At 52.6% G+C, this 17779-nt stretch overlaps 1 protein-coding gene across 4 annotated transcripts in view; it reads left to right on the forward strand.

The window, feature by feature from the left end:
- Nucleotides 1-594: 594 nt before the first annotated feature.
- Nucleotides 595-17779, forward strand: part of LOC107977033 (collagen alpha-1(V) chain) — a 151239-nt gene continuing 134054 nt past the window's right edge. For all 4 annotated transcript variants that reach the window (XR_003486716.2, XM_027423035.2, XM_027423036.2 and 1 more), the window contains exon 1: nt 595-738. Coding sequence is in view for 3 of the 4 variants with exons in the window: in XM_027423035.2 (XP_027278836.1) it covers nt 630-738 (109 nt within the window). In the remaining variant the exon portion in view is untranslated. The remainder of the gene's footprint in view (nt 739-17779) is intronic.

Consider the following 17779-nt stretch of genomic DNA (forward strand, 5'->3'; position numbering starts at 1 on the left):
CCAGAGCGAGGAGAAAGAACGGGGGCGCCACCCCCGTCCCACGTCCGCTCCCGCCCCGGGCCAGCCCCTTCCTCGCCGCGACTCGCCCGCTGTCCCCACCCCCTCGCCCGCGGCGCCCAGTGGGAGGCGGGGGCCGGCTTTGCTGAGCCGGGCGCCGGGCTCTGATTTGCTGCGGGCGTTGGGGATCGACAGCCTCCGCGGTGTCTGCCAGCAGCGAGGGAGGGAGGGAAAGGGGGGAAAAGTACTCGGCGCCGAAGGCGAGGTCCGCACTCCTCGTCCCCGCGGCTGGCGCAGGACCTCACTCCAGCTGAGCGCCCACGGGGAGCGGGTCGCGGGGCAGCAGCGGCGAGGAGGCCAAGGGACTAGGAGGAGGAGGACAGGGCGCGTGCGAGCAGCTAGTGAGGGGGTCCCGGCCATCCCGGGCCATAGTTGATCCCCGCGCCGTGGGAGAGCGCGCCCGCCGCCCCTTCCAGGACAGCCACCGCCACGGGGGAGATCGGGCGGGCGCCGAGCTTCCTATGACTCCCTGAAGTCGTCTCGCTCCCCTCTGCGTCCGCAACCCGGGCCGTGTCCCTGGTCCCCGTGCATCGCGTGAGCCCCCGCTCCCCGGCCCGCGCAACCCTGCTGGCATGGACGTACACACCCGCTGGAAAGATGCGCTCCCGGGCGCCCCGCTGCTGTCCCCGCCGCTGCTCCTGCTCCTGCTGCTGCTGTGGGCGCCGCCTCAGAGCCGCGCAGGTAGGGGTCCTTTGGACGCGGGGGACCGGGCCTCAGGAACTCTAGAACGCGCGTAGAACGGCCGCGCCGCTGTCATCCCAGACGCTTTCGCTGCTGGCTTCCTCCGAGCCTGCAGAACTTTTCCCCTTGGCCTGTGGAATGCACCGGCAAGACAACGAATACCATTCGTTGGGGGCCCGGGAGAGGGAGCCGGGCCAACTCCATCCCCATGGGCGTACCTCCCCCTCCTCAAACGGGCCAGACGGGTGGGGCTGTCGCGCGAGTCAAGGAAGAGTCTGCCTCGTGTTAGATCGAGCGGAGGTGGTCACACTTTTGTCCCCAAACCTCACATTCCCTGTCCCACATCACAGGCGACCCGCTGCATCCCACGCAGCCCTTCAGCAGAAACTTCCCTTTTGAAAGCTGGGAAGGGCCGCCCCCTAGAGTCAAAGCCATTCAATTCCTCAGGGACTTCTTGGGGTGAAGGGGATCCCAGAAGTTTGAATCCCCTGCGTTGGACTTTCCTCGGAACACACCCTCCCGCTTGTCTGGGCTGATTCTCTGCTTTCTCAGGAGACGGGGTTCCCTGCAGTCCCCGCCAAGCGTTCAGGGGGCACTGTGGAGCCCTGTATTAGGCCAACTCTGCTCCTAATCTGACCACAAACCTCCTAACCCTTTAGAGGTAGTTTTCTTGGGCTCTCTGCCCAAAGATGGGATGAACGGGGAGCCAGGCCAGGAGAGGGCCTTGGAGTCTGGTCTGGGAGCTGCTCAGATGATCTGCAGATGTGAGACTCCTCCTCTCAGGATGGGCCTTTTCGAAGGATCCCCTGATCCCTTGGGAGGAATCAGAGAGGCACTGCTTGTCCCTGTCTGGATTCCAGCACTTCCAGGCTCACGTCTGGGAAGCAATGCTGTTCTCAGCATCACTTTTTAACAAAAGTGGGAGAAACCTCCCCAGACCCCTAAACACCATAGCCCGGGGGGGGGGGAGGGAGGCATCTGGCCATGCACTGATAGGGCAAGAGAAGGTGGTTAGGAGTTCAGGCAGCAGAACAGTGTGGACTGGCCAGCCCTTGTCCAGGACAAGGCTTTTCTTAGCTGGTGCTTCCAGAACTAGTGAGAGAATCATTTTCCATGCTCCATGGCCAATTAGAATATTCTTCTTCTGCTTCCTGGCACCATTAGTGTCCAGTGGGTACATGATATAAGCAAGAGTAGGAATGGAAGGGACTCCAGGGCCTCGGGGGACAGAGGGAGAGCATGGCTGATTCCTACTTTACTGTGACTTGGACCAGCTGACCTGGGTTTTGCAGAGTTCGGTTTTAAGTAGAGGATGATGGAGGCCCAGAAAAGTGGAGGAGGGACAGGATGGGGTTAGCCTCCCACCTTCTTCCCACTCCCGCAGTGCTCCCCTGGTACTTAGCCCTGCCCAACTCCTCTAGTGGGGTTTCCCTAGAACCTCAGGAGGGAATCCTTAGTGGAATCTTCATCTGGACAAGCTGGGGTTACCACGCTAGGTGGTAGGGCATTCCTGGCATCAACCATTTGCTCCAGCTCTGCCCTGCCCTGTGGCCACCCACTTCTCTGCTTCACTCCATCACTGTGCTATGTCACCCCCACCCCTGTGTCCCTTTGCTGTTGAGGGTGCGGCCACTTGGAAGGGGCTGCCTTGGTCCTGGATGTGGTGTTAGACATTTTGCTTTGGACAAAAGAGTTTTCAAAGCATGCAAAGAAATTGCATTTCTGGGTGGGCTCCAGGAAGCTTTCTCTTGCTCGTGTGTGTGTGTGTGTGTGTGTGTGTGTGTGTGTGTGTGTGTGTCAGAGGGCACTTTGAAATCATTCCTCACTGCATGGCTGGAGGGGCAGCAGCCCATTTTCAATGCTGGTAAGTCAGGAGAAAGTGCAGGCAGACCCTGCTCTGCTCTTCTCTCCCTCTCAGGATCTTCCAGATGCTTTCCGAGTTTTCTATGAGCACAGTTCTGCCTCCTTCTTGGCCAAGTGTGTGAAGGAGTGAGAAGTCAGATTGTACTGGGAGCTGCTATAAGTCTTAACGGGGAGGGGGGGTAATGGGAAATGAAACGTGACCCCAATATTTGGAAATTGAGGTCATCTCCTCCACGTGCTATTGGTGGGCTCGAGTCACATGACTGCTTTTTGCAATAATTTGCAGGGCAAGGCAGCCAAGTTTTGTGAAACTTGACAGATATTGAATGGTTAAATTTCCTGTGACTCAATGAGTTGGCTACAGGGACATCCTTGGGCCCTCCCTCCTCGCTCCTCCCTCCATCCCTCCTTCACTTTCACCACAAAGTCCAGTTGGTGGAGGAACTCAGCCCCCTGTGGAAAGCCCTGTATCTGGCAGGGTGTATTATTCTGGCTTCAGGGTTGGAGTTATGGACCCTCTCCAGTTGTTATTACCCAGCTGTGGCAGTAGAGTCCTCTCCTGGGGTTAGCTCACAGCCTCTTCTCTGATGATGATGTCCTGGGGGCTGGCCCTGCGGTGCTGGCCAGAGACTGCCTCTCCACCCCACCCTGTAGATATTTCTGGATGCTCCTCATAGCCACACCCGTAGCTGAGACCAGCTGATGCCCGCTGCCTGCCCCTTCCTTTGGCTGTAATCCTCTTTCTCCATTTTTTAACTCCTGGCTGTATTAGCCTGTGCCCTCATGTGGGGTTACAGTTACTGAGTAGAGAAGGGATTATAAGGCACTAACCTGGTCCCCCCATGGCACATCAGGGATGGTAAGTGGCACCTCGTGTACCAGGGAAGCATTATTTCCCCACTCCAGGACACTGCTGTAGTGTCGGCTTGTCCAACCCACTCATCGATGGCTCTGGACAGTTAGCACTGGTGGCTAGTTTGCTGTTACCCGCCTGCACAGAAGTTCAGCAGTGGATGAGCAGAACCTCTGATCACCTGTCCAGAGCCCGGAGTGAATGGCTACCCCCCTGCCTGACTCCAGCCTAGGCATTCTGTTCTTTGATTTCACACCCATTTCTTAGCTTTCCCCTAAAAGAGCCAGTAACCTGGGCTATAGTCCCAATTTGGGGGCCCAGTCCAAGCAGGACCCCAAGGGACAGATGGGGTGTTCAATTGGGCCAATGCAAATTTTACTCTTTCCTTCTGCTGCATCTCTGCCTGCATTTTCCTTCTCTCCTCTCATATGCCTGTCCCTTCATCTTCTGCCATCCCTCCATCTCCTTCCTTTCTATCTCCTTTTGGAGGTATGTGACCTTCTGAAGGGACTCAGTGGGTGTCAGTCTCCTCATGTCCTTTTGGACCACCCAACTACTTCACTGTCAGTAGAACCTTCAAGTGCCACGGGCTTTTAGCTAGCACTTGGCCTGGAGGTTCTGGGGGCAGTGGTGAAGGGGTTTCTGATTCCCTCTGACACCAGACATCTTCTTTCAAGTTCTTAGGCTACCTCGGACATACTGGGCCCTGTGGAATCATCTTGGAGGATATCTCCATGGGGGTCCCTGATGGTCTGACCCTGACCCCGTTTACTTTTCATTCCCCCTCCCCACTGTGTCCTCTCCCTTTGGCTTTCATCTTGCTCTTGTCCCTCCTTCCTAGTTGGATATTCCAAACTTATCCCAGGGGGTTCACCCTGGGCCCTCTCCCTTGCCTGGAAAGCCCCTCATTAGTGGGTTGGCAGGTCCCCAGTTCCTGCCTGCCTTAGTGACCCTACACCAGGAGAACAAAAATGCTACTGAAAGAGGACAAGTGGGGGTCTCCAGAACTTCGATAACTTTCTCTGGTATCCTCATCCTGTTCACGATGGGAGGCAGGACCTGGCACTGTGTTAGCAGGATATGATATAGACCAGATAGGCTTTGGCTTCGCCTGTGGGAACTGTTGATGATCTGTGGGGGACATTCCTTGGTGGTGAGGTTGCTTCAGCTCCAAGGATGTGCACAACCGAGAAGTCAGCATGTCCTGTTGTTGTCTCTGAGGTTGAGGGGCTAGCTAGGCCAGGATGAGTCTCTGTGCTTCAGTTTTTATTCCTGAAAAATGGAAAGACTAGCATATGTCACTCTGAGGGGGCCTGAAACTGACTGGGTGGCTCAGCAAGTGCCTCTTAGGAAGTGACTTAGGCTTGGAGATGCAGGACCATATCACAAGCTTCGCCCTGTAGTAATTTGCAAAAAGAAAGGGTCCCCCAAATCCTCTTGGAACATCAAGATTCTAAAAGCTTGGGGAGGGGTGCATATGTGCAAGGAGGTACCATGCAGCTCCTGTCTTCCTGCCCTGGCCTTCATCTGCATGTGGCACAGGGCCCAGCTCCCTCATGGTGGTATTGTAGCCACTTGAGGAGTGTGTATGAAGGCCCTGGACAGGTCAGTTCCAGGTTTTTTTTTTCATGGTTTTTTTGTTATGTGCACATCAGGCTGCATGTGTGTGTGTAATGTTCTTGCCCATGTGGTTCCTATGTCCCTGTATGTGCTTTATGCCTGCATGTATGAAACGATTGTAACTGCACATATGTTTGGGAATATGAAAGCACACACATGCGTATGTGTTTCCACAACTGTGCACAATGGGAGGTGAAGAGATGCTCATGGCCCTGGAGCCCTGGAGCTCCTGGTGACCACAGGCCCTGGGCCCTGCCACAGAGTGGACTCACCCACAGGTTCCCCCCAGTTTGATGAGGAGAGCTATGTCATCTGACACATCTCTATCTAGTTGTATTCTCCTATGTAATCAGCTCATCTGCTGTCAGCACTTTGCCAGATGCTTGTAGCAATTCTCGCCCAGCTCTTGGATGTGCTGGGATACAATGGGTGGAGCCTGCCCAGGTCCTTCTCATAGGTCATTTTGCAGTTACTGTGGGAGATGGAGTAACAAGTGGCTTGGGTGAGGCAGTCTGCATGTCTTTCCTGGTTCCAATTCTTCCCAGCTGGCCTGGGCCTCAGTTTCCCCACTTATGAGCAGATGAATGTGGCAACTACAGCAGATTCTTGTGAAAGCAATACATGGTCATGTAAAACATAGACAAGCTCCATGATCTCTGTTATGATCCTTGGGGTCCTTGATGTGGCTAGAAGCTGCTATCACATGCTGTACCCACCCCGTTCTCCCTAGAGAGCCACACTGGGTCTTCAGGATGGGGTAAGCTTGGGAAGCAGTGTCTATTGTGACTGTCTCACCTCTCCTGGGGCCCCAAGCTCAGCCGCTGGAGGTCTGTTCCTGTGCAATGTGGACTAAGTACCTCCATGTTCCTCCCACGGTAGCTACTTCTCTATGAGGAGGATCTGGGGTCAGGAAGTACCAATGGACCTGGCCATTCATGGCTCCTGACCACCTCTTTCTGGCTCTGGGGAGGAAGTGGTGGAATGAAAGAACCCAGTCTTGGGTGCATACTGCCAACCACAGGTTCACTTTCTGTCACCCATGTCATATAGTCTCAGTCGTCAGCCCCTCAGCTCCTTATGAACACAGTCATTTTTCTGGAATATTCCCAATGTCAATAATGACCCCACATCAGTGGTAAATGTTACTATTATTTGGTGACTCAGACCTAAGACACGAACCACAGACTGACCCACTTTCCTGAAAATGTAATAACTTGGGAGTTTCAGGGGCAGACTCTGTGATGCTCTGGTCCTAAGATGGACACCCCTTTGCTTCCTGATTATAGAGCTCTTTCTTAACTTTTTAAATTGGTTTTGCATTTGTGCGTTGTGTGCGTGCGTGCGTGCGTGCGTGCGTGCGTGCGTGCGTGCGTGTGTGTGTGTGTGTGTCTATTCAGAGGACAACTTGCAGGGGTTGGTTCTCTTCTATCGTCAGAGTTCCAGGAATTGAGTTTTGATGGCCAGGCTTGGCAGCAGGCATCCATAATCTGTAGAGCAATCTTTATGACCCTAGAGCTGGGTTCTTGTGGGCAAACTTAGTTTTCATTCTTTTCTTTCTTACCTGTGCCTGTCGTCCTTAAAAAAGGAGAAGTAAATGGCACAAAATGACATCAAAATGTGTGTGGGGGCGGGGGTGGGGTCTTGGGGACAGCTTGGAAAAACTGACTTCCCAATGAGACTGGTGAGCATTTTAGCGTAAGTGAACATTGTGATGTGGTAAGAGTCAGAACAGGTGGGCCATTCTCCTGCATTGTGCAGAAGGGAAGCCTAGCGCTACAGTGAGGGAATTGGCCTTGATGACATTTAGGTCTTATAGCCTTTGTGGGTGCCAGGGCATTGGTGAGCAACTGGTAAGCCATCCCTGGCTGACAGGAACTTCTAGGGTAGGATGTGTAGAGAACAGACGGCTGCATAGGTGATTTTGTTAAGTGAAGTGCAGTTAAAGCAGGAAGCAGAAAAATACTCATTGGCAGTTTGGATTTGTGCCAGTCATTAGAGGTACCTGTCAAGATGAGATAATTCCTGCCAACCCCAAAGAGGCTTTGGAGGACCGGAAGACAGCATTTGACAGTCCCTGTGGAGCACTGGCCAATCAGAGACCAGCTTGTGTTTCCAGGCCTGCCTTAGAAGTGCTGTGCTAAGCACCCTGGGGTCCACCCCTTGCACAGTTGAAGGTAGGTACCCCTTGATGGATGCAGAGGGCACTTTCCCCTGCTGTTCTTTTTTGGCTTCTGTTCATCTTCACTTTTAATCTTGCTCTCCAGGTATGACCTGCTCAGTGCTTGAGCTACTTAGTGCTCCCCTGACATGGCCTGCTCAGTGCTTGACCTCCTTAGTGCTCCCCAGGCATGACCTGTGCAGTGCTTGAGCTCATCAGTGCTCCCCAGGCATGGCCTGTGCAGTGCTTGAGCTCATTAGTGCTCCCCTGACATGACCTTCCCAGTGCTTGTGCTCCTTAGTGCAACCCAGGCATGACCTGTGCAGTGCTTGAGCTCCTCAGTGCTCCCCTGACATGACCTGCCCAGTGCTGTGTTCCTTAGTCCTCCCCAGGCATGACCTGCTCAGTGCTTGAGCTCCTCAGTGCTCCCCTGACATGACCTTCCCAGTGCTTGTGCTCCTTAGTGCTCCCCAGGCATGACCTGTGCAGTGCTTGAGCTCCTCAGAGCTCCCCTGACATGACCTGCCCAGTGCTGTGCTCCTTAGTCCTCCCCAGGCATGACCTGCTCAGTGCTTGAGCTCCTCAGAGCTCCCCTGACATGACCTTCCCAGTGCTTGTGCTCCTTAGTCCTCCCCAGGCATGACCTGCTCAGTGCTTGAGCTCCTTAGTGGTCCCCAGGCATGACCTGCTCAGTGCTTGAGCTCCTCAGCGCTCCCCTGAAGTGACCTGCCCAGTGCTTGTGTTCCTCAGTGCTCCCCTGGCATGAGCTCCTCAGACATCTTTGGGTGGGACTGATCCTTCCAGATGTGTACATGGAGGCTCTTCCAGGCCAGGTCACAAGAGCCATGAAAGTTGCTCTTTGCCTCTGTGCTTCTCTCCACTGTTGTATATACTGATGTATGACCTTCAGTCCATGCTCAAAGCCAGTGAGGTGACATAGCCTGGCTCCCCTGTTTCCTTCAGCCAGAGGTGGGTGATTCAGGAAGACAGAAATGCCCCCAGCCCAGGTACTCAGTGACCGTTCTCTTCCCTTTCTGATGCAGGACTAGGTACCCCTGAGACTTCCTCCTTTGGAAGGGCAGTGGTCCAGGAATATGCTCAGCTGGCATGCCAAGCCAAGCTAGTTTTCCTCTGTTGTCAGAGTTCATAGAGGGCAGTGTCAGACTATGTGAGTGTGCGGAAAGCTGGTCTCTGCCCCAGGATGGGACAGCTTGCCATTGCCATTGTGGGCAAAGGAAGAGTCCCTTGAATTTAGTCTAGCTCTGGGATGCTCAGCAACATGGGAAGGACCTTTGAGGGAGGTGTCCTCTCAGGTCCTCCTGTTAGGGCTTGAGTTTCATCAGGAAGAGCCTGGCTGAGGAAATAGTGTCAGGAGAAACTGTGTGATGTCTGGGGATGCTCTACCAGTCTCCTTTATATAGCCTCTCCTGCTGAAGGATCAGGACACTGCCCTCTGCCTGACTGGGGGTACAGCCAGTCTTCTCCAGAGGCAAGACTCTGATGTTCAGGAAGCTCCTGTCTATTTCTCAGCAGATCTTAGGGATCAGGGCTGGACTGGAATGTATGGGGGTGTGAAGTCCTGGACCATGACGTGGCTGAGAGTCTAGAGGGGGACACTTCAGACTCAGTACAGCAAGGCCCCATATTTTCCAAATCCCTCAGGTCTGCCCACTGTTAGCCTTGCCTCATCCCACTGCTTCTCCACCTACATGCCAGATTTCTTAAGTGGATTGTTGATACCACCTGCTTTATTAGTGACTCTTCTGGCCTATGTCCCTAAAAGCCAGCCTGCTAGGTAGAACTACTGCACCTCTCTGAGCTCTGCCTGTTGTCGTCCGGAGGTTCTTTCCCACTTGGCGGGTCTGCTCTGGCGAAGCTACACTAATGTGGCCTTGAGACTGCACTTTCTTCTTGGTGACACAGCATCTGCGTGGGAAGGATGCAGAGAGTCACAGAGATGGAGCTTAGAGAGGGTCAGTGCCCTGGAGGCCCCAGGCCAGAGGGGCAGAGGACAGCTGTTTCCCACGCCCTTGGACATCCAGCTCATGATCAGGGGTTGGGAAGGAAGCTCCCTGCATCTTGCCCCTGCCTGTGGGCTGGGACTTAGTGCAACAGAGACATCTACCATGCCTTGGTTTCCCCATCTACAGTGTGGACGTAAGACGCTGCCTCATCTCCGAGGCAGCGGAATAGGGATTGCAGTGTCTGCTGTATGACTCATTGTATGACGCTGTGATGTCAGTGTGTACCTGTGTGAGGCACACATGGAACTGCAGGGCTCACTCATGCAGCTGTACTGCCTGGATGGAGCTTATTAAGGAGCCGCAGGGAGGCCTGGGACCACCCTACCTCCAGCCTCCCACGGCCAGGCTGATGGTGTAGGCTCCAGCCCCTGCTACCAGCTCAGCTATCCTCTAAGTAGATGATTCTGAAATAGGAGGGCCTGAGGGGCCTTCACAGAGCTTGTCTTGGCTGTGTGGCTCTGAGGCCACACAGACTACTGCTGCTGAGCTGGGTGACAGACACAGGATAGGCTCAACTCAGCCAAGGTTGAGGCTGAGGACCTGCAGTGACTGCCCAGTATGTGACACAAGATAGGTGCTCTGTGTACTGTGCCTGTATCAGGAAAGTTGCATCCCAGATGTTCTTGTACTGTCACTAGAGCTGCAGCAGGGGCTCTTCTGCCCCCTAGTAATGCCCTGGCACAGAGAGCTGGTCTCTAGGGAGCCAAACGCTAGCCTTTTGCAAGCGGGCCTGTGACCTCTTCCAGACAAGACCATGTTTTCTGGGCTTGAGGAAGGTGAAGTAGGACACTGGGCTGACCAAGTTCCTTCAAAAAGAACCCCGAGGGGCCTGGCAGTGGACCCAGAGTGAAACCAGCAGGTGGAACCCAGGTACCCAGAAAACTCTCAGCTTCAGTGGCCCCAGGACCCTGTCTTGTGGATGTGGGTCAATGGGGCAGGTTTTAAGAAACTGCCTGGAACTCCCCCTAAATTTTGGTGCTAATGACCAGTGAGACAGCTCTGGGCACAGCAGACAGTCCCTTGGGAGGGCCTTTCCCCACTGCCAGCTCAGTTGCATCTCAGACATTGGAAGAGAAAGTTCTGCAGATACTTGAAGAGGACAACAGAGGGTCCTGTGAATTGGGAGCGCATGTGCGCTCCTGGCTGTGGGCTCCTGAGCATGCTACTTAATCCATCTGATCTCCATTACTTGGAAGCAGGGCTGACTGCAGGAGGTACTAGGATTCCTGTGGGCATCGAGCCTGTCATAGTGAGATGCCTCCAGTCCATGCAGGTATTGGATGGCCTGTCATGTAACTGTTACATAGCTTGTCTTTGTTAATGATTGGAATTGAGGGGCACCCCTTAATTTCTGTGAAGTGTGAAGCTGGTATATCTGTGTACAGTACCACACCACCTCACACCTCCTTAGAGCCAGTGGTCCCACTGCTGCTGAGGGTGACTCTCTGGGACACTTTGGGGCCATCCCGCCTTCCCCTGCATCTAACACCTGGGAGTTAGTTCAGAAGGTGTTTTTCTGCCCAGGAGTGGGAGAGCCAGCTGGCCACTTTGGAAGGAATAGATAGATGTCCTGCAGCAGGACTTACAGAATCAGGGTCGGGCCCCTGGTTTCAGCCACTTGCAGATAATTGTACTCAGGTGAGTTGGACATTTCTGAAGTCACAGGTGATGAGGAGAGGAGACCAGACCTTTGGTGATGCCTGGCAGAGAAAGTTCATCTTCCAAAATCCTGGGGCTGAGAAAATGGACCTGGCCATCCTGAATCCAACCAGCTGGGGGTGCTATTCCAGCTCTGCCTCTGAAGGCTGGGAGGTCAGTGCAGATTATCTCAACCGGGCCTTTCTTGTCTAAGCAGGCACTGACCATTGGTGTTCCCAAACATCTCTGCAGGCATGGTGCAGGACAGTGTACAGGCAGGAGAGGCCACCCCACCCCTGACAGATTCTGTGAACTACCTCCAAGCCATGGTGTTAATGTAATCAGACTCTGGCTTGAGGCTGGCTAGATGGTCCTTGTTCTTCAGCAGTGACTGCAGATGGGCTGCGAGGAGAGAGCTCTTGTCTTTTCTGCCTTTTTAGACATGCCCCATTTCTTCATTGTTGCTGGCTCTGTCCATGGGGGAGGGGCAGCCCTGGGTCTCCTAGCCTTGGAGCTGCCTGTCCTCACATGCCCCGTGACTTTCTGGGTCCAGCCTGTGGACATGCTCCTCCTCCTCTGCTTGGGGCCAGGGCTGGGCCGATTGCAAACAGCTGCTTGGCCCTTGAGGAGGATTTGCAAGCTCTGGGAGGGACTGCTGTACAAGGGCACAGGCATTGTGGCAGAAAGGCCACATGGGGTGTCTTAGAGGAAAGCCAAGGCCCTTCTCCCTGCTTGGCTTTGTACCCTAGAAAGGCTGGAGCATGGGGAGCAGTCAGATGATTTGCCCATCGTGGTCCTTCAGGTACCCTATCATCAGGTCAGGACAGCTGAGGAGGGGCAGCCTGTGGACTGGAGGGTGAGGGGCACTGGGTGCCAAGCAGGCTCTGGTGTTTGTTTCTTCTTAAAGCTTTCCCTGGGCCTGGTAACTTTCGAGTGGGTTAAGGTAGAAGGAACCGTCTACACGTGAAGAGGCAAGTTTGTCCAATGGTCACTGAAGGCGGAGGGTAAGACTCATGGGTGACTGCCTCCTCCTCCCCTTTCTCACACTCTCTCCTCCCTTTTCTTTTCCTCCTCTTCCCTTCCTAGTTCTCCTCCTCTACTTTCTCCCCTTCTCTTCCCTTTCCATTGCCCCCCTCCTTTCCCTCCCCACACCTTCTCCTCACCCTTCTCCCTACCCCTTTTACCCAAGTTTTTCCTACTTAGTCTATCCTAATGGCACCTTCTAAACCAGGCTTCTTGTGTGTTCTGCCTGAGAACCCTTCTTTTCATGTGACCCGGGGTATACAGATTTCCTATGAAATAGGCGCACAAATCAAATGTTTACTGATAAATGTGAGGAAGGTTATTTTAAAACAATCTTTGGCAATACATACCTTACTATCAAAGATGAAAGCAAGTTTGCACGCCAAGATGGACACACTTACTCATCCTTATATAAAGATTAAATCTGGCCTGAATATTGCCATCACCAGATGTAGAGTGGTTTCAGTGTTTTTCAGAGCCACTCAATATCTTGTTTTTATGATTGTCAATGCTGAGAACAACACTTCATAAAAATGCATAGTACAAACCGGCAGGGGTGTGTTTGGGGCCATTTGAGAAACTGTTGGAAATTTCGCCCTAATCCCAAGCCACAATTCACTTAATGATTTTTGTTTTCGTGAACGAAAGTGATTTTGTTTTCTTGCTTAAATTAGCACCTCAAATGGCAGTTTTAGACAAAAATCAAACATTGTCGCAAAAGACAATCCAAAGATATGCTAATTTATACTTGCACCTGAGGGATGATGATGATAGGGAAATAAGAAAGACCCAGGCCCACAGAAACCCTGAAACTAGTGAGGGACAGATCTTGAGTCCTTAAGACAACATCTGTGCTCTGGGAAGAGCTCTGTCCAGTCTGAGGGGTGACACTCGGGTTCAGTGTCAGGGTGAGAAGGCTGTGCCAGGTGACATTTCAGTCTCTACTGAAGGCACTTTTGCCCTTTTCTTTGTGGGTCTCCATCCCTGTAGTAGAGGGTAGGGTGTGCGGATGGTGGAAGCATGAAGGGTCTTGTGTCCTTCATGCCCCACCTCTGTGCCTCTGGCTGTGTGTGTGTGTTGTCAGGGCTGGGGCTCAGGTCCCTGTCCCTGGCACTGTTTCCTAAAGCCCCCAGCCCTGGGTTCCAGGTCTTCTGCTTGGTCTGGTCTGTCTTTGGAGAGTGCTGGGGGTTTGCTCTCAGCAGTGTCCAGCTGTGGGCAGCCTGTTTGTTTAGGAGTCTGAGTCATGTTTTTTCCATTTTAGTGTGAGGAAGGTCTGATAGTGGGGGATTATGGCCAGGTAGGGGCTGTCTGTTCTATCTCAGTTGACAGCTGATGAAAGGGGCATGGGGGCTGCTCTGGGAAAGCCAAATGCTGAGGGCAAGAGTGGGTGGGGTTGCTGGGTGGGAGTTGAGTCATCAGTCAGAGGGTCCAAGAGTTAAGCTGGTACAGCTTAGCCGTAAGCTCGATGGGGCCAGAGAAGTCAAGTAGGGTGTGACCCACATCTTTAAATCATGAACTTTTCAGAAAAGAAAATTAAAAACTCTGAAAACAATGAAAACATGGTGTGCTCCATGGGACTCTGATACTATAATCGGTGCTTGCTGCCTAGGCCACCCACCTGGCCCCACGGTATGCCCTGGACACTATAAGAGAAAGTGAGGGAACTCCACTTTGCACTTCTGATCTTAGACATTTTAAGCTTCAGGTCACTCAGTGGACCAGAATTCCCAGCAGGCAGTAGCAGAACATGGCCCTAGCTCTGTGGAGTGGCCCCAGGCTTGGAATTCAGGTCTCTGGCTGTAGGAGGAAGAGAGGAAGGCATCACCCGGAGGCCAAGTGTAGCATTGCACCTCAGCACTTTAAAATTGGGTGTGGTTTGGGTAGCCATTGTGACTTCAGACATGACATGTCTGTGCCTCAGTTTCTTCATGTGCAGAGTGGAGTGGATGATATCTAAGTCCCTCACAGGCTTGTGGAACCTAAGGAGGCAGAGTTTAGGCCATACAGAACCAGAGAGGTCTGGAGTTTGCTGTATCTCACAGTGGACCAGCATGGGCCATGCCCAGTGAATCTTCTCTGGGATGAGCTGATAGTAATTTGCAAACTCCAGGGTGTTCTCTGAATGAGAGTGTAGCCATGGTGGAGTAGCACTTGGTGTTGGGAAGCCAGGGAAGCCCTGGCCCATGCTACCTCAGGCGATTCTAGGGCAGGGCACAAAAGTCCTGGAAAGGTGGTCTGAGTGCTATAGAGCTGGGCTACTAAGATGGATGCCCTGATATCTGCAGGGAGAGAATCCCAGTGTTTGCCCAGGGACACCTAGGACTGTGGGCTGGCCAAGGGTATGATCTGTGGTGGATCAGAACATTTGGCTTGAGGCCCTTATGAACTCTTCCCTATCAGGCACAGGTAGACCCAGAGTTGTGCTTCAGGGTTCCAATAGCAATTTAAACCACCCTGGGCCTTTCAGTGACGCCCTGGAAAATAGCAGACTTGTGTCTGAATATGGTGATGGGCATCTAGGTTTTCATACAATCTTTCTGATATCTCCAAAGAGTCCTGTGGGCATAAAGCTAAAGCATGTCTTGCCTCCTCATGATCTCAGGTCAGCCTCAAACTCACCATGTAACCAAAATGACCTTGGACTTCCGATCTTCCTGCTTTCATCTCTTGAGTGTTGTGATTCTAGCTGTGTGCCGCCACACTCAGTTTTTATACTGAGCTGGAGACCAAACTCAGGGCTTTGTGCACTTTAGGCAAGCTTTTTACCAGCTAGCCCTATTCCCAGCTCCCGGCTTAAGTTCTGTGTACCCATTCACCCAGTTCAGCAGTCCCAGGTGGTTGTTACTCTGTCCCTGCAAAGACTTCTTAGATGGCTAGACCCACAAAAAGCCAGCCTGAGGTTGGGTTGGTACTCTTCTGGGATCTATGCCCTTCTCTGCAGCTCTCTTTTGGCCAGCTAATCCTGTCATCTTTCAGAGTGTTCATTCCCCAGCTGCTGTTTTCAGCCCCAGCTCATCTAATTCCAGAATCAACCATTTCACCCCATAAAAACTTCCAGCTTTGTTTTGCAATGATTTAAATACTGCCTGCGCCTGCCCACTTTCCCCAGCTACTTCTTTATGTCTGAGCCCCACCCTTGAACAGCTCTTGTCATCTAGGACTTTGGGGGTGAAAAGTGAGACTGTAAAGGACTCCTCACTCTGGACACAGGCACATTCCCAGTGTCCCTCCCTGGGCCAAGACTAAGCCCATTGAAGACACCAGGCCCTTACCATGCTCCTTGTCCCCCAGTGCTCATGCCTGGCTGATATCTTGGCCAACAGATAAATTCCTCGGCAGAGAGGCAGTCTGATCTCTTTCCAGTCACTTATAAAACTGTTTCCTGGTCTGGTTTCTCTAGTGATGTCGCAGCCATGGCAGAGCCACACCCACTCAGCCCTGGCACTCCACTGTTCCTTCCACACAGCCCCGTTCCATGCAGCCTCACCCCTGGGCCGTCAGATTGAATGACTGGTGTGACACGTGAATGACTTGCTGGTTTCTTGCCTGTCCAGCTACCACCTTCCTTCCTGTTTTGACATTCCTATTGGCCCAGGGACTCCAAATGTAGGTGCCAGAGAAGTTGGCTTTCATTTTCCCTATCACTCTTCCTGACTTAGCTGGGCACACAGAGTTCTCTGCCCAGTGACTCTCAAATTTGAACCTCACTGGTGGGACCCTTCTTATGTACCCTAGGGGTCACAAGAGGACCCTTTCTACATTCCTGGGGAATCTTCACTGGTGGGGCCCCTCCTGTATCCCTGGGGGTCATGATGGGCCCCTTCTATATCCCTGGGGAAACCTCACTGGTAGGGCCCCTCCTACAACCCTTAGGGGTGTCACAGGTGGTCATGGAGGCTGATGCCAGAGTAACTCAGCTGGCAGGATTCTTGCTAGGACACCCCACTCTCATCCTCACAGCTCTGTGACTTTATCTCACTTCTGATTTCATTCCTAGCCTGTTCTCACAGCTCTTTGAGGGATAGGTTCTCATAGCTACTTGCTTGGGTGGAAACTGGCTGATGAGCTCTGAAAGTGTTATTGAGTCTCTGTTGGGCCATGCATTTAAATTAGAGTTTGTACTGTGGCCCTTAAGTCCAGAGCTATTAGCTGTAGAAGAACCTTGTCTGCCTCAACCTGGCAGCACCTCTGTGGGTACCACCAATGCCCAAGGCTCCATGTGGGACTTTGCCAAGGAGTGGTTAAGGAAACCTCTTTCCTGAAGTGTAACAGTGAGCTCTACACACCTATAGTTGGCACAGAGTGGCAGAGCCCCACAGAGAAGAGTGACATCCTGGCTGGACCATAGGGTCTTTGAAATCTGGACTGCATCCTGGGTCTGGGTATGGCAGCACTGTGGCTTGGCCCAGTATGAGGCCTGAACTACCTATACACGCCCAGTTCTCATGCCATCTGGGGAGGGGGAGAGAAGAATAGACCTTGTTGGGGTCAGGTCCCCAGGGGTCATAGGTCAGTCTGGTTAGGACAGCACCCACAGTCAGGGTTTAGCTGGCTCTGCTCCCCACTGAAGGTGGCCACATTGTGAATTTCCCTCCTCCTTTAACAGTATAAATGTTTTGTGGTAAAAGATGAGTCTAGTAGTGATCTTAGAGAAAGGAAAGTGAATAAAGATGTGGATAAAATTCACCTACACTCCTCCAAGTCAGAACTCATGAATGAAGAGAATAAAGAAAGGAGGGGAGGTGTGTCACAGTGGCTGCCTGGGGAGTACCTGGGCTCTGTACCAGCTTCTGCAGCCACTCTGCTGAGGACCCTTTGCCCATTGGGTACCCCTCCCTGAAGTGACAGCCTTGAGGCCTGAAGGCAGCAGTGAGGACTCAGAGTTCTTGTGTTGTGTGTGCTGTAGTTTTCCTTCCATCCATCCTGACCTCTGAGAAGGCCTGATTTGTCACAGCATCTCCCTTGCTGGTGGACATTAGGGTGGCCCCTATGCCTCATATTCCCAGACACCTGTTACAGAGAAAACATGCTTCAGGGGTGGGGTGGCAAGAAAGCTTTGGCCTCCTGGGGCTGCATTTAGGGAGGAGAACATGTTGGGGGCTGGTGAGCAGCAGATCCCCATTCCATGTGAGTCAGTCCGGCTGAGGGTGGGAGATGTATGACCCTTGCCTTTAAAAGCCAGGCCACTGGCGGGAATTTGGGGTCCAGGAAAGGCTGCAATTTCATATGGGCCTTGGAAGAGAGGATTAACCACTGAACTGGGCTGGGATAATGAAGAAGCCATCTGGGGCAAAGATGCTGCTGTCTGCCCTCTTTTTGTACCAGATTCATTCCAAATGGATCAAAGATGTGAACTTTAAAAATGAAACCACAGACCCACTAGAAGAAAGCATGGGAGGTAGGTGTGTTTACAATGACGAAGCAGTGGGGATGGGGTGGGAAGATGGCATTGTTAGCATGACATAAACCTCAGAAATTGTAAAAGAGACTTAATTGAATTTTTCTGTCTGGCTGAAGGGTAAAAGCAACCACCAAATCTGAAGAAAAGAACGTGAACCCATGTGGCAGGAAAGGGGTCAGGATGGTCTAATATGTGAAGAGTTCCTACAAATTAATAAAAAGGTTAAAGGTATGACTAGCTCTCAAGAAGGAATGTGTTTGGAACTTTTATACATGCGAAAATTGTGTAACGTCAACAGGGCCATCATAAAGGTGAAGTCTCAGGACCCATGCAGGACCATGGATACACCAAGGACCATCAGCTGGGGAAGTAAACCCCTTCTTCAGTAGGCAGCCTACAATAGCTGTTGAGATGTTAAAATACATGTGCCCTTTGATCCAGCAACTCTACCCCTTGGGGTG

This window comes from Cricetulus griseus, chromosome 6, assembly GCF_003668045.3.
Source record: "Cricetulus griseus strain 17A/GY chromosome 6, alternate assembly CriGri-PICRH-1.0, whole genome shotgun sequence".
NCBI lineage: Eukaryota > Metazoa > Chordata > Mammalia > Rodentia > Cricetidae > Cricetulus > Cricetulus griseus.